Source organism: Prionailurus bengalensis, chromosome B3 (assembly GCF_016509475.1).
Source record: "Prionailurus bengalensis isolate Pbe53 chromosome B3, Fcat_Pben_1.1_paternal_pri, whole genome shotgun sequence".
In the NCBI taxonomy this organism is placed as follows: Eukaryota; Metazoa; Chordata; class Mammalia; order Carnivora; family Felidae; genus Prionailurus; species Prionailurus bengalensis.
Genome location: NC_057355.1, coordinates 48,120,534 through 48,138,097, shown reverse-complemented (window position 1 = coordinate 48,138,097; position 17,564 = coordinate 48,120,534). Strand labels below are relative to the sequence as shown.

At 34.6% G+C, this 17,564-nt stretch overlaps 1 protein-coding gene across 9 annotated transcripts in view; it reads right to left on the bottom strand.

Annotated features, from left to right (window-relative positions):
* The window catches only part of ZNF280D (zinc finger protein 280D), a 247,229-nt gene that overhangs the window by 45,745 nt on the left and 183,920 nt on the right, over nucleotides 1-17,564 (bottom strand). For 8 of the 9 annotated variants that reach the window (XR_006293287.1, XM_043555352.1, XM_043555349.1 and 5 more), the window contains 3 exons: nucleotides 12,836-12,898; nucleotides 6,094-6,212; nucleotides 5,911-5,947 (listed from right to left, as the gene is read on the bottom strand). Coding sequence is in view for 8 of the 9 variants with exons in the window: in XM_043555352.1 (XP_043411287.1) it covers nucleotides 5,911-5,947; nucleotides 6,094-6,212; nucleotides 12,836-12,898 (219 nt within the window). In the remaining variant the exon portion in view is untranslated. Of the gene's footprint in view, nucleotides 1-3,676; nucleotides 5,293-5,910; nucleotides 5,948-6,093; nucleotides 6,213-12,835; nucleotides 12,899-17,564 lie in introns of those variants that run through there. The other variant, XM_043555354.1, reaches the window with a different exon arrangement.

Genomic DNA, 17,564 nt, shown 5'->3' with positions numbered 1-17,564 from the left:
TTATTTTGTAAGAACTATATGCATAAACTGATTCATTTAATTCCCTAAACACCTTATAAGCAAGTACTGTTGTTATCTGCATTTTTACAAATGAGGAATGGGGCACAGACAACTGGTAACCCACCCAAAGTCACACACACTGTAGTAAACAGCAGGGTAGGAACTCCAAATGAGGCACTCAACTGTAGAGCTTGTGTTATTTAACTACTGTCCCCTTAGCAGTCTGAGAGGGTTTAATGTGGAGCTAGTATCAAAACTTTACATTGGAAGAAACTCCTTAACAGATAATCAGATAATAAAAGGCTGGAAATAGCCTCAAGAAAAGTAGGTAAGTGGGTATATTGATAAACTAAGCATAAGGAAAAGAAGCTACAAATAAATGAGAGATTCTTAAGGTTCTTAGTGTGAAATGAAAAGTAACCATACCCCTCCTCCAAAAAAAAAAAAAATTTGTTGCAGCTATAATCAGAGACAGAATAAGCTAATAACTGGTTGTCCCTGTTATGTATTTCTTCAATTTTATAAACATAATGGAAGATATGATTTTATTTAACTTCTAAAAACATGAAAATGTACATTGCTATCAAGTTATAAAGTCTAGAAAAATACATAAAAATGAATGAAATGTCTAGGACTCCATCCTCGTTAACCCTACACAACTATTTATTTCTCAAGTCAGAGAATCTGAAGAATGATTCCTCTAAATCAGCATTCTACATACGTATTATATGGAAATTAATGTCAGGAAATTAGTAAGTAAGGTTGAATAAATATTCTTGTAGACACTCATGGGCCACATCTAGCATGAAAAATCCTATATTAAAGAATCTATTTAGGGGCACCTGGGTGGCTCAGTCAGTTGGGCATCTGACTTCGGCTCAGGTCACACTCTCACAGTTCATGAGTTTGGCCCCGTGTCGGGCTCTGTGCTGACAGCTCAGAGCCTGGAGCCTGCTTCAGCTTCTGTCTCCCTCTCTCTCTGACCTCTGAGGCTCACACACACACACTCGCTCGCTCTCTCTTTTTCTCTCTCAAGAATAAATACATTAAAAATTAAAAGAAAATTTTTTTAAGAATCTATATAATTTTAACTTGCATTTCCTAAACTTATTTGACTATGGAAACTTCCCTCCCCCCCCCCCCCGATACTTTATAAATTTTGGACACACTAGTTCCACTATTCATTTGGGAAACAATGACTTAAGTTATTTTCTTTTATAGAAATGCAAGAGAATTACTTTTATGAGAATATATGTAGAGAGTTAACCATGCTAAGGATTAATGCAGACATTTAGTTTTTTTTTAAGGTCAAAAGGTTCTGCTACCAGAGATAAGGATATGCGGCATTCTGTAATCATCTTCTCCTAAGAACAAATTATAGCATGTAGGTATAACCAATATTGAATAACAGAAGTCCAGAACCCTACAACATGTCTGCACTCCTATTTACAAAAAGAGTAACTGTGACCCCAAGGACACTACCACTCCCCTGGTTTTCTTCTATGTCATTGGCCACCACTGTTTAGTCTCCTCCTCCTTTTCATCTCCCTAACCCTTTATTGTCAGATTCCACAGAGCTCAAACTATGGACCTTACCTTTTCTCTATCTCTACTGTGTTCCTCAGTAATCTCCTACAGTCCCATGACCTTTTTAAATTTAATATTTATTTGGGGACAATTGCATATTCACATGCAATTGTAAGAAATAATATATATTGATTCCATGTACCTTTTGTCCAGTTTTCTTCAGTGATAACATCTTACAAAATTATAGGACAAAATCATAATCAAGATACTGACAGTGATATAATATACCAATTAATTCATATTACTCTGGTTTTACTTATATTCATTCCAATGGCATTTAACAGTGTTCAATGATACTTACAGCCTAGAAACTCCCCTAACCTCACACAAGTGAATGACTATGGCATCTCCATTTGGATGTCTAAGAGGTATCTCAAACTAAAACATGTCCCAAGTCAGAGTCTTCATCTTCCCTTCCAAATGTATTCTTCCTAGTCTTCCCCATCTCAATTAATAACAATAATGCCATCTTTCTAGTTGCTCAGAGTAATAACTATGAAGTCATCCTCTTCTCTTACTTCACATCCAAACCAACAACAAATTCAAAATATACCCCAAATCAAACCTCTTATCACCCACACTGCTAGTTGCCTAGCCTAACCCTCTGCCATCTCCTACCAGATTATTACAATAGCCTCCCAACTAATCCTCTGAAATTTGCCCTTGGTCTTCTAGAGTTTATTCTCAAGACAGGGGCTAGAGTAATATAAACACTCTTCTCTATTTAAGGTTTTTTGTTGATTGTAGTTTTTACTGAGATATAAAAGACTTCACTATTCAAAATCTTAATAAACAGCTTCTTATCTCAGAGTAAAAGCCAAATTCACACATGGCCTACATTACCTCCCACGCCCTGCTTCCTACTGCTCTCTCTCTCTTCCTCACTCATTTGCAACCAACCCAGTCTCCTTGCAGTTCAGGTTTTCACTCCAGTGTCGACTCAAAGGCCTTTTCTGACCACCAACTTTCAAATGGAAGCCTCCCACCTCCAACCCTGTACTCCTTATTCCCCTTCCCTACTCAATTTTTCTCTCCAGTATTGACCACAATCTAATATACCATATGTTTTATCTACTTTTTATTGTCAGTCTTTCAGCACTAAATAAAACATGAGCTCGAGGAGGGCAGAGATTTCAGTTCATTTTTCTAGCACTTAGAATGGTGCCAAGCACAAATCAGATGTTTAAGAAACCACTGAATAAATAAACGAGGCCCAAAACAGCAAGGTGTTTTGCCAAAATGTGACACAAATATGGCAAGAGTCCTAAGTCTATGTAGCTTAGGAATCATTTTTTCTAAGAATGGTGATGGACTCAAACTGAACCAATCTCACTTTTTATTTAGTGGTCACCAAACAAACATGCATGAAATGACAATTTCTGATGAAGTGAATAAACTTGATGGTAAGGAGGGATCAGACTCAAGCTAAAACCAAATTAAAATTCAACCACTGCCTATAATAAGCAAATTTTACATCAACTGCCTTAATGTTTTATTTAAACCAACTTTTTAAAAAAGGAGTTATAGGTGATAGAACTTTAAGAACTTAAACTTCAAGAAAATAAACTGGATAACACTATAAGATAGAGTCCTAGGAAAGAACACAATGCAGTACTCCTACATTGTTCTATCAAGAATGTAGTTTATCAGGGCACCTGGGTGGCTCACTCGGTTGAGTGTCTGACTCTTGATTTCAGCTCAGGTCATGATCTCACGGTTCATGAGTTTTACCCCGCATCAGGCTCTCTGCTGGCAGCCCAGAGCCTGCTTGGGATTCTCTTTCTCTGTCTCTCTCTTCCCCACCCCTGCTCGTGTGCACTCTCTCAAAATAAATAAATAAAACATTAAAAAAATAATGTAGTTTATCATATTTTTGAGCTTTAACCAAGGTAGAGCAAAACAAAGATTTATAAACAAAAAGGAACTTATGCTAAAAACAGAAAGAAGTTGTTGTTTCTGGGCAAAATTTTAAAATATTTTTAAAAATTGGGTAGAAAGAGGGTGAATGACAAAAATTTTCTAGAGACAGATAAGGAAATAAAGACTAATATATCACCATGTCAAATTATTACGAAACAAGCCACTTTGGGAGCTTTTGGAAAATCATTCATTTACAGTACAAATTATTTTGGAAATGTAACACTAATGGGTTCAACTTATTATTCTTATTATTTACAAGGAGCACATTTTATAATAAGTAGTCATCTAAGTTGGCTTTAAATCTCTTTCAAAGTAAAATTAAAGAAGTTTTGATTTTAGAGTAAAAAACATAACTGAGGTCATACTTTCAGAAGCTCCTAACCTCACAGCAGGTAAGATCACAAAAAGCATTTTGCTTGTTTTTAAAATTCAAGAAATTGGTATACTATAGTGACCTTTCAATTGTTCTGCAGGAAAAAATGCAAGATGCATTAAGTAGACACAGCTTTCAGTTTGCAGGCCAAATAATAAGGCCTCCATAAAACAATTAAAGCAATGCTCCTATTTATATGATAAAAATCTATAGCTTTCATATGAATTCTTTATTGGTAAATAATTCCTGAGGCACTTAAACAATACAACTTTTATTAAAAGAAATTAATAGCATCAAAACTGTTTATATCTATATTTAATATAGCTAAAATAAACAAATGTTCAATATTTAAAATATACATATGTATGAGGAAATATATATATAAAATATAACAACTGCATTATTGGCCCCCATCATTTTTAATGTTACCTTTACCCAAAGAGACTACATTAATGGTTAAGTGGCTATTTTGTACTTGACGTACAAACATGTGACTTTAAAACTTGTTTTAAGGTCTGCAAGAAGAGGTTCTGCCAATTCTTTACACTTTAAAATTCACAATCATTAAGATAATATTAATAATAAATATCCCAAAGTAAGACAGAGGATATAATAATGTCTAATGGTCTGACCAACAGCCAAATTAAAAAGCTATAAATAGGCAGCTATAAAGAAATCCATAGAGAATTCCAGGGAATCTCTTGGAGTTCTTAACAAAACAAAGCAAACACTAAACAACAGTTTTCAAAAAAATAATATAAAAATAGACATCATAAAATAGACATCTGTAAATATGGAGAACATAAAACCAAGCTACCAAAATTAAATTTTTTTTAATTCAAAAATCTGAGAACTGGTATTGCTAAAACTCTATAATAAAGTTAGCACTGAGTAATATATTTTAAATGATAGAAAAATAACTGCAATTTGGAACATAAGTTTAGAGACCTGTTGTTCCAAGGACATAAAAATAACCATGGTTTCCTAACAACCAGAGAGCTTTTGTATTCCTTGGACTGCATTCATGCTAGATAAAGATTAAAAGGTAGCAGCCAAAATGACTACACTTCAACTTGGATGTTGAAGCACTTATCTGAATGGGTTTTCTTGGCCACAAGTGACCCACAAGCCTAAGATCAAGAGCCAAGCCCCCAGCAGGAAGTTGTGCTCAATTTGGTGGGCTTAAAACCATCTCTGGCTAAATCAGCATCAGCCTTATGGGAGGCCAGCCATGAAGGAAGGGAGTCTCCCCAAAATCTGATTTCTTGAGACCACAACCTAGAGCAGGTCCCACAGTCAAATTATTCACATTCCTTGGAAAGAGAGAACAGGCATCAGTTGTGTCCATCGAAGGGGGACACTGTCCAGGTGTACCCTGGACATTTTTTGAAATCTCTGGGCTGCCTCTGCATCTGAAAAATAAGAAAAATAGTACAATGACAGACAACAGATGAGGAAAAAGACAATCATCTGGCCTAAAAGCTTAAGACTTATAAGAAATTAAGAAAGCAGACAAAACAGACAAAAAGACAAACAGCTATATCGTTTAGAATGTATTATTCTGAAGGCAAGTACAGCAGAGAAAAACGCAAATTATTTTAAGCAAAGTAAGAAATGACCGTAGCAACAAAAGTTATTTTTGGAGAGAGCCAACTGGGGAAAAAAACAAAACAAAAAACATATGTTAAGATATGTCAACCTGACACAAAGATAAGGTGGAATAAGAATCTAGTCCCATTTGAAGCTGAAAATTGCTGAATAATGAGAGCTAGTGTCATGAACTTGGCTGCTTAACTGCCTTTGTGTAAGAAAACATCTCAGAACTTTGAACTTAGGAAATTCCAACTTGTCTTGCACCAGGTCACGAGCTCCAAAGAGCAGGAACCTATTTCAACAAGCAGCTTTAAAAACAAACAAACAAACAAACAAAATACTTTAATATTTTTCATTTCTATTAATGATACATTTTAAAATGCAATAGTGCTAAAATCCATCAAATTAAATTGCACTGAATTAAAAATTAAACTTACTCAGAAAGATGTTCAGAAGTTGGGATACAAACAGAAACTGAAATTAGAAGAAAAGTTTTATATTTAAAATGGCATATGCAATATGAGTGAGAATAACGATTTAGTAAAGAGCTCATATTGTAGCTGACCAAAAATACTGGACAAATTTCAAAAATCCAAAGTAATGCAATTATAAATACGTACCTTTCTCTATTACAACTTGACAAGTATGAGTTTCATGTTGACTTAAGTGTGTGGCCATATTATCTAAGCCAGAAACATCAGCTATGAAATCACAATTAAGGCACACTAGAGTAATGCCCCTATAAAAAAAAAAAAAAAAGGCAAACAGTATAAAAGAAAAGGTTTTCATCTTTTATAAAAATCCATATACAAGTTCAATGATTACTTTTCTATAATTTGCTTTTTATGTCATAACTGTCACTCCCATTTTTATTATAGAAACTTGATATAACTGAAATGATTCTCTAGAAAATGGAAGAGCCATATTCAAGTTATACTACTATTTATTTACAGAAAGTATTTTTGCTTTATAAATGTTTTTTAATGTTTGTTTATTTTTGAGAGAGAGAGAGAGAGAGAGAGAGAGAGCAGGGGAGGGGCAGAGAGAGGGAGACACAGAAGCTGAAGCAGGCTCCAGGCTCTGAGCTGTCAGCACAGAGTTTGATGCAGGGCTCAAACTCACAAACCATGAGATCATTACCTGAGCCAATGTTGGATGCTCAACTGACTGAGCCACCCAGGCACCCCTGCTTTATAAACTTTTACAGTTCATGTCAGTTGCTAAAACCTGGGTGACAAGAGATCTATAGCCCAACCTTGGCTGTACTAACAACATGTGTCTCTTCAATAAGTCACAATCTATTTGTGCCTCTGCTCATCTGCAATGCAAGCATACAGTATTCATTCACTTAATGTATGTTTACTAAGGCTTCTTGATACATACTGTAATATTATACTGTATTGTGATTATAATGATGACCAAAAATATAGTCTGTGCTCTGAAAGAGTTTATAATCTAGTGTTTCACTTAGGTGATGAAAAAAAAATTAGAAAAGAAACATTAAGGCTTTAAAAACAGACATGTTGTAGCTGCAATCAATTGTGTACCATATGTTAAAGGTATTGCCACTATTCTCATTTAACGCTGTATTAACTAAAGTAGTTAATTCACCATAAAAGTGCAAAGCTTGAGGTACTTAGTATATCAGCACTGGCAACTGGTCCACTTGCTGGAGCCAAAATTATGAGTTCCCCTAAGAAAACCTCACTGGGTGTTGTAGTTCCTAAATGAAATCTGTAATGATTACAAATTTTCAAAAATATTAGGAAAGAATTCTCAAAGCCATTGATACTTTTTGTTGAATAGTTTTTATACTCATTGGATCAAACTGTGTAGCATTTGCTATTTGAAGTATTTAAACACAATTGGCATATTGCAGGATGTGACACTGGCCTTAAGATTTAAATTGTGTTTAAACGTCTGATTTTTTGTTGAAAGGTATTCTAAAATATTATTAAGCCTGCAAATATATGGAAGTGTTTCAGAGAATTTAGAAAACCACTATATGCTTAATTTATTATATTTACTAGAGTTAAGCACTTGGGATCTTGTGTGTCAAGCATCTGAAGTGCTGTTTAAAAAAGTCAAATAGGGGCGCCTGGGTGGCGCAGTCGGTTAAGCGTCCGACTTCAGCCAGGTCACGATCTCACGGTCCGTGAGTTCGAGCCCCGCGTCGGGCTCTGGGCTGATGGCTCAGAGCCTGGAGCCTGTTTCTGATTCTGTGTCTCCCTCTCTCTCTGCCCCTCCCCCGTTCATGCTCTGTCTCTCTCTGTCCCAAAAATAAATAAACGTTGAAAAAAAATTTTTTTTTAAATAAATAAATAAATAAATAAGTCAAATATATTAAAAGTATAAATGATGTTAAGTTGTTAAGGAACCTGAACTATAAATGGGACTGTTTAAAAAATTTATTCAACTTAAATGAACTTTTTATCAAACATTAATTAAAAGCTCTCTTGAAAGTGATTATTAAAATGTACTAGGGGCACCTGGGTGGCTCAGTTGGTTGAGCCTGTGACTTCGGCTCAGGTCATGACCTCACGGCCTGTGAGTTTGAGTCCCGCTTCAGGCTCTGTCCTGACAGCTTAGAGCCTGGAGTCTGCTTCGGATTGTGTCCCTCTGTCTCTGCCCCTCCCACACTCACCCTGTCTCTCTCCCTCTCTCTCTCTCAAAAATAAACATTAAGTACTAGATTTCCAGATGGAATATTTTAAAGTTACACTTAAAAGCTTAAGGGAAGTTAAGATTTAAATACTTTAATAACCAATTATATAGTCTTCTCTATTAAACTACCCTTGCAGAAACTAAAAGCAGTCTCAATGGTAAGCAGTAGCTAAATTACTCTTCCACTAGTCATAGTTCCTGGGACCTTCACTAAACAAGGATTCTTAATTAGAATTTGTAATCAAACTTCTTGATCTGGGAAGACGTGGGGGAATGGGACTACTATATTTGAGTCATCAGTAAAGAAGGCTGGTCTGCACTGAGAAAGGAAAATGGAACACAAGTCCAGAGAAAATATTAAAGACAAGATCATCCTGCCTCAGCAGCTCAGACAAGAGAGAAGCAATGTTAGCAATTGGTAGCTTTCTATTTCCCTCATTTGTTCTGGTTCCACCTCCTCCTCTTATGGGTTCATGAGATTCTTTGGAATCCTGCTTATAAGTTATTTTTGCTTAGGTAAAAAAAAAATAGATTATGTGATGTGATCATTGTTACCGTCAATTTATCAACAAAGCATAAATATAGCCTTGAAGTTCATCACATAACTTAATAAATTTAAGTGTTTTACCAATATACAAATACAAACAAATAACATACCTTAGACTGACTTATCTGAAGTTCTACTCTAACAATGTGATGTGTATTTACACCTAGATGTCATATTAGGACATTAAAACTGACCTTTATTAAAATCATGTACTTCCTTCCCAAATTAATTTCTCCTGACTTGTCTTTCTTATGATGTTTCCTCTGATAGTAAAACTCAAACTATAGTTATCTCTGTCTCTTCTTCCTTAAAATAATAAATATAGCAAGGATTTTATAATATTTATTATTTATACTGTGCCAAGCTAACAATTTTAGACATACATCTACCATCTTATCTAAATATTTTAACAACCCAAAAAGGCAGGTGCTAGAATTTATTATCTTTTTATAAAGTTAGCTTAGTAAACTACCAAGGATATAGAGCCAGTAAAGGTAAGCACCAGGTTTGAAACTGAGCACTTTGATTCCAGAGCCCATAGTCTCAAAGATAATATAATACTGCCTCATCATTTTAACTACCTAAATCGTTCATAACTACAATTGTCCCAATCTGTAGGATTCATGCATCTATAACTCATCCTATTGTTAAATCTTCCTTATCACTTGATTCTATATAAAATATCAACGGTTCTCCAATGTTCTCCAACTTACGTCCAAGTTCCTTAACCTTATTTTCAACACTTTTATAATTTGGCTCTAGGCTTAAAACTACTGCTCAAGACTTCTTTCCTTATTACCATTATCTGAACTTCATGCTCCATCCATCTACTACTAGCTATTCCCTCTGTATGCCTTGTACTTTCTCATTTCTGCACCTTTATTCACACTATTCCTTCTAACTCGAATGCCTCTGTGCACCTTCTATCAGTATAAATATTCATTCTTTTTTTTTTAATTTTTTTTCAACGTTTTTTATTTATTTTTGGGACAGAGAGAGACAGAGTATGAACGGGGGAGGAGCAGAGAGAGAGGGAGACACAGAATCGGAAACAGGCTCCAGGCTGTGAGCCACCAGCCCAGAGCCCGACGCGGGGCTCGAACTCACGGACCACGAGATCGTGACCTGGCTGAAGTCGGACGCTCAACCGACTGTGCCACTCAGGCGCCCCTAAATATTCATTCTTTAAAGCCAAGTACACCTAACATCTATGCAGATATTTCCAAGTAAAACAACCACTCTTTCCTTTGGGGAAAAAAAACTCTACTGAACTTAACAAACACCTCCTTGATTTATTATAGTTTTATATGTTCATGCCTTATCTCCTGCCCAATAAACTGTACATTCCCTAAAGGCTGGTTCCAAGACTAATTCATCACTGTCCTCTTCATAGGACCTGCTATATTATGTACCTGGTAGACGTATCATAAATAGCTAAAGAGTGACTATTCCAATCTAATAAAAGACTAATTACAAAAACTACTGTTCTACAATTATAAGTATGCTACGTCCATTCACAGAAATTGACCATTTTCAATTTGAGACCTATTCCAGTTGAAAGAAAAGTATTCCATGGGGCGCCTGGGTGGCGCAGTCAGTTAAGCGTCCGACTTCAGCCAGGTCACGATCTCTCGGTCTGTGAGTTCGAGCCCCGCATCAGGCTCTGGGCTGATGGCTCGGAGCCTGGAGCCTGTTTCCGATTCTGTGTCTCCCTCTCTCTCTGCCCCTCACCCGTTCATGCTCTGTCTCTCTCTGTCCCAAAAATAAATAAACGTTGAAAAAAAAAATTTTAAAAAAAAAAAAGAAAGAAAAGTATTCCAGATTTTTAAAATCATATAGTTCATTTAAAACACATACACACAATTGAGCTTGAAACATTATGGTAAAAATCAAACTTAGGGGATCTGGGTGGTTGCGTCAGTTAATCATCCAACTCCTGATTTCAACTCAGGTCATGATCTCATAGTTGTGGGAGGTTCTGTGCTCTCAGCACAGAGCCTGCTTGGGATTCTCTTTCTCCCCCCTCTCTCTCTCTCTGCCCCTTCCCTGCTCATGTACACTCTCCTCTTTCTCTCTCTCTCTCAAAATAAATAGATAAAAACTTAAAAAAAAATCAAACTAAAATCTCATCTTTTGAAAAAAGCCCTTTTTATTCTTATAATAATTTTTAGTAAGGGCAACATGTAATATAATCTTAATCTATTTCCTTGAATTCAGTAAATGTTTTAAAATCTGTACTAATGCATTTTAAAAGCTGAATCAAAACTTTCTCTCCCTGTGAGCCACTGATCCCTATATAATAGATGGGGCCTATTCTGTTCATATAAATCTGTTATATAAGGCTTATATGACTGTTCATATAAGTCATTTTCAACATATACATTAACTTATTCAACAAATATTTACTGAGTACCTACCATGTGCCAGGCACTAATCAATTCCTGGCAGTGACAAAAATCCAAACCTCACATATTCTAGTGAGAGCACACAGAAAAATTTAAAAGTAAAGTATACAGTATGTCAGATGATAAAAGATGATCTGAATGAAAATGAGCATAAAAAGGAGATAGGGAGTGCTGGGGTAAAGCACAGGGGAGAAGATATAATCTAAAAATCAAGCGGTCAAGGAAAGGCTCAGAGTTGCAACCCAAAGGAGATAACAGACTAATACATCTGGGGAATGAAACTAGTCATAGGAACCAGTAAGTACAAAGATCCTGAAACATAATATCATTCCTTTTTCTACCTTTTCCACTAAGTCAAAGCATCAAAACAAGTACTGGCTAACTTTATCTCTATATATTAGCTTGGTCCAGCAAAGACACTGATATTCCAAGTAGCAATGGCAACATGAACAAAATAAAGAACAAGAGAGTCCAAATGCTTCAAAAGAATATTAAAAAAAAATGGTTCTCAGTGGATTCTGAGTTAAGTGTGTAGTACAAGCAAAATGAATTATCACTATCTTTAGAAATACTCATCAACAGTTCTTTCTACATGGTAAGCAAGTTGTGCACTTATCTTTATTTGAAAAAGGAAAAATAAGAATTACGAAGCTACATAGTAATTTCAAGAATTCCAGTGGTTTAAGAAATTTACTTCAAAACTAAAAAAGTGTTAGTCACTTTACTAGGTATCTTAGGTTATCTTTTTAATAATCAAATATTGTTGGACACCCTTATTTTTGTTCTCATTTTATAATATAAATGAATGAAGATACAACTTGTCACCACTGAAATTTAGCAAAAGAATATAGGCTAATCATACCTCTAATCTAAGGACATAATGAATAGAACTCTCCAATGTCCAGTAGCAATCATTTAGATTTCTAAATCGGGCATTCTGATATCAGGTTTAAAAATAGGACAACCACAATAAGATACCACGTCAAACCCACTAGGATGGCTGTAATCAAAAAGAGGTAATAACAAGTGTTGGCAAAGATGTGAAGAAATTGGAACCTTCATATATTTCTCATGGGAATGTAAAATAGTAAAGGTACTTTGTAAAACAGTTTGGCAGCTCCTCAAAGGTGCAACAGAGTGACCATATAGCCCAGAAATTCTAATCCTACATATACACTAAAGAGAAATGAAAACACAAATCCAGACAAAAACTTATACACAAATGTTTATAGCAACAATATTCATAATGGCTTCAAAGTTAAAATAACCTTAATAGATAAACAAACTATGGTAGATGCATACAATGGGGCATTATTCAGCAATTTAAAAAGTGAAGTACTGAAATGCTACAACATGGATGAATCTTGAAAATATGTTAAATGGAAAAAGCCAATCACAAAGGATCACATATTGTGTCATTCCATTTATATGAAATGTCCACAATACACAAATCTATAGAGACAAAAGTTATATTAGTGGTTGCTTAGGGATGGGAATAGTTGGAAGGAAATGGGGATGACTATAAATGGGTACAGAGTTCCTTTTTTGGAATGACCACAATGTACTAAAAGTAACTGTGGTGATGGCTGCACAACTCTGTGAATACACTAAGAACTGTTAATTGTACAATTTAAAGGCATGAATTACATGGTATATGAACTATATTTCAATAAAGATGTCATATACATCACACATAATTGAAGTTCTACAATTTTTCAATAGAATTTAAAAAGATCAACTAGTTACCTGAGATCTTCTGAGTGCTTCTTAAAAATACAAAACCTTTTACTTGGACGATTACTATGAAAGCTGGAGAGACAAAGCAAATTTTATTAATTTTATTATACAGTAGGTCATATTAATTTATAGCTTTATTATCAAGCCTATAATTAAGTTTCTAGTTTTGAACAAAAGATCATGATATAAGTAACAAAATAATGCTTATCATCACTGTTTAACTTGACATTTTATCTTAAATTCCACTTTATCTATTTATTTTTAATGACACATATTTCTCTAAGCATATTCTTGTATGACCAGTACTTCACCATTACATAAAAAAAAAAAAAGGAAATACGCAAGAATTCTTTTAAAAAGTAAAGCACATCAAACCAGTTTTTTTCATCTGTTACAGAAGAGTTGAAGACACTTTTAAATGTCTGCAAATAACATTTTTGTATAATATGAATCATGGTCAATAATCACTTTTTTAAAGTCATTTTCCAATCTTAACATGCCTGTGTCAGGGGAGGGGGAGTAAAATCCAAATGATCTTTGAAGTAAACAGTCCTTCAGCTAAATGCCACTCTTTACCATTCGTGAAATCAAACATTTAAAGAGTTCCTTGCAATTACTAGTAGAGGTTTTTTTTAAAAAAAACAAATTTAAGCAGAACCCTAGAACTAAAATAATGCTTCTCCTAAACACAAAACAGAGAACCACTAACCATACTTTGTACACACGATAATAGCTTTCACATACCCTTTTAAATCTGGTAAAGAAAGCTTTCCTGTATTAGAAACCAGGATTAGTTTAGCACCGTATTACTGAAAAGTCGTAGACTAATAACATCAGCATCATCCAGGAGATTATTTAAAAATGCAAAGTCTTGTAACCCCCACAAACCTAAGTGAATTGATCTCTGGCAGAGGGGTCCACTAGAATCCATTTTAACAAGGTTTTCCGGTGATTCTTATTTATGCAAGCTAAACATTGAGAAGCAGCAGCCCCAGTAGCCATCATCCACGTCAATGGTCACTCTCAAATACAAGGTAACCATCACCAACACCGTATGTATGTATGGGAAAAGAAATATACTGTCACTAGCTATAATCCCCAGAAAATATCTTCAGAAGACTTCTAACAGTCATTTCTTCAATTTGAGGATAAATACTATTAAAGAGTTTGTAAATTCAAGACAACATCACAAAAATAATTGGGTTTTTTGTAGAACACAGTGGGTTAGAAAACACTGAAATTACATGCAAAAATTTGTGCACATATACTGTGCTTCTTCAGAATAAATCCAAGATTTATCTGATTCCCAAAGAATGTGAATCAAAATAAGCTACTTTTTAATGAGATTTAAAAGTTACTTTTAAAAGCTATTTTTTCTTTCTCCTCAAACAGACTATTTTGGTTTTATTTATTTGGTAAGAGGAGAGGAAAAGATTACATTTTAGGGACTTTTTGATGGCTTCCATTTCTGTATATAACTTGTACCTTATTAAAATGTTGGTAATTTTATAATTCTAGTTGTCTGAATCCAGTTTTTTTAATTTTTTTAATGTTTATTTATATTTGATGGAGAGAGATGCACAAGCAGGGAAGGGGCAGAGAGAGAGATGGAGACAGAATACGAAGCAGGCTCCAGGCTTTGAGCTGTCAGCACAGAGCCTGACGCGGGGTTCAAACCCATGAGCTGTGAGTTCATGACCTGATGCGAAGCCGGAGGCTTAACCGACTGAGCCACCCACGTGCCACTGAATCCAGTTTTAATTTAGAGTTCCCTATCTATGTAAAAGCTTATCAAGTCTCTTTATTTACATTTATTACATAAATTCCATTCTTTATTATTATCCTTGTATTATAGAAATGGAAAAGCGGATCCATATAGCTCACAAAAAGGAAAAGAAAAAAAATAACAATCCTTCTTCTTCCTATTAGATCTGCATAAAGTTAGTAACAATATAGAAATCTAAGAAAAGAGAAAAAAGTTAAAATTTTAAAAACAATATAGTAAAAACAAGTTAAAAACTAGATTCTAAAAGTTCACTACCTAGTTATATGACTGTATATAATTATCAAAACTCACTAAGCTATTCTCTAAAAATAAGTGAATTTTATTGTGTATAAATTATACCTCAATAAGGCTAGAGGGAAAAAACTCCCTTTGACCATATTTTCTTAATAATCTTAATTCAGTCTAATAACAATTTGTTTCTGATGAAACACAAAAGGAGCATCAACAATACTGATGGTATGTCTACAATTTAAGACCCTAGACTAGAGGTTGAGGATACAAAAAGAAAGAGGGCAAGTTGTCTGCCCTATAAGTGAAGGTCCAAGGGGACAGTGGGGGGAAAGGGGAAAAAGTCAAACAGCAGCTGGCAAAGAATAAATGTCTAATAAATGGTTAAATGAATGAATACATATTTACAAATAATTATAAACATTAACAGTGACACATGTGAAATTTCATGGCTACCTGAAGGAAAAATGCAGATATATGCAACAGAAACCAGCTAACAATTAGGAGTTCATTTCAGTTAAGAAGGTCACTACTGCATTGCTCCAGGCAAAACAGAGAGCAAAATACAGAGGGATTTTCAAGAAAATAAGCATTAAAGGAGCTGAAAAGGTGGTTAGAAATTAAATATTGAAAGGTCTCATATTCTCCAAAAAATTTGAACTTCATGACTACTAATGTTAGGAAGGCAAAGGATTATAGGCCAAAAAAGACCTGACCAGATATGCCTACTGCAGCAACAGAAGAAAGGAAAAATTGGAAAAAATGTGTGTGGTGGGAGGACGGTTTGTGGACATCAATTATGATGCTATCACAATTATGCAACTGTTCTTCTAATGACTATTATTTAATGCCAATAAATCTATACAAAGCATATAATGAACTCAAGCATATCTTACAAAAATTAATTCAGTACTGTCTTCCTCACTGTATATTTCTTTTTCCTTGGAAAAATTTTAAATCATCCTGTAAAGCCTAAGTGAAATGTCCTTTATAGAATACCTCCCCTTATTTCTTGCTTAAAGAACTCATTCTTACCTTCTCCGTGCTCCTATAGTCATTTGTTTACCACATTTAGTTAGGTAAATTATCTCTATCCTACTAAACTGTGAAAATTAAAGGCAAGGACTTTATCCATAATTCCTAACAATGACAACTCAGAAATAATAACAGCTATAATTACTTGAATATCTCCTAAGCAAAAATCATTTTATTAAGCACTTTAAGTACATTTTCTGTAATTATCACAATGACTTTCTTTTCAAAAAAAAGGAAACTGGGAGTCAGGTTAAGTAATTTGCCCAAAGTCAAACAGGTAATAAATAATTGGTGAAGCTTGGATTCAAATCCAGATTTGTCTCATTCTTCACCACCAGTTTGCCATACGTCTTAACAAACAGTAAACTGTGCTAGAAAAAGAGATAAACACTTATGTCCGTTAACTTAATTCTATTACATGTAGAGAAGAAGCCTTCCTATATATAATGTTGGGGAATAATAACATTATCATATGGTAATTTATTTCTTTTTTCAGGTGACTTCAATTGCTACCTAAAAGCTATAAGCAAATAAGGTGCAGTAACTTAAACAACCAAACACAAGTAACAGTTACTTTTTTAAAAAATCAGTTAAAAATTACATGTTTAATGATGCTCTTCTTCAAAAGCCTTATTTCAAATATACTCCAAATGCATCAAAAATTTTTAATATCCTTTTTTGAGATTTTATTTAGAGTCTTTTATAATTACAACAAATAATAATTATGACTTACTATTCCTACTGTGCTAGGTGACATGGTGAATACAAAGAGCCCCTTCTTCTCAAAGAAACAAATATAATAAAAGGCAGAATAAATGAATGGTATACAGCTGAAAGTGAGGAACGATCCCTGTGAGTGGTTGTGGTGATCAGATACTCCAAAAAAAGAAGGTAAACAGAAAAGAAGAACAGGAACATTCTAAAGACTAACAAAGAATAAGGAGACACAAATGTCAAAAATGAGATTTGCAATAAACTTTATTTTGGGGAAGAGTAGTCAATTTATGGAGATGGGAGTCTTTAAAGAATGGATTGGGGCAGATATGAGACCACAGGGAAAAGGACCAATTAAGAGTACAGACATGATATAGGATAGAGATTAAAGGTCCTCATCCTCTAGAGACTGTGAAGCTTCTGTACATAGAGAATTCAAGCCTATAATATGAATTCACACTGGGTAGAGGTAATGGTGGGACCATTCAATGGGAGATACCTAAGGCAGTGAATAAGGCAAGTGTACCAGTATATAAAAAGGAAAAGAGACTTACGAAACCCTAAAAGTGGCAATGGAAGCTTTTAGTTCCGTAAGAGACTAGCAATGAGTAGGAGCTCAGTATGTGATGATGATGAAGAGCAGGGTTGGGCTCATTGGGAACTGGAAAATGGGTATGAGGGAGTTGGGCTAATGGGCAATGTTTTGGAAGAGAATGGATTTAGAGGTTTATAGGACAGGTAGGAAGCCTATGACAAATGGAAGAGGGAAGGGTGGAATGATGCTTGGTTTAACAAAACAGAACATACACACAACCAACACCGCAAAAATACAAATAATAAGAGAATATTAAGAGCAATTATATGTCAATAAATTGGGCAATCTCAAAGAAATGGACAAACTCCTAGAAAAATATAAAATACCAAAACTGAAACAGGAAAAAGTACAATATTTGAACAGAACCATAACCACTTAAA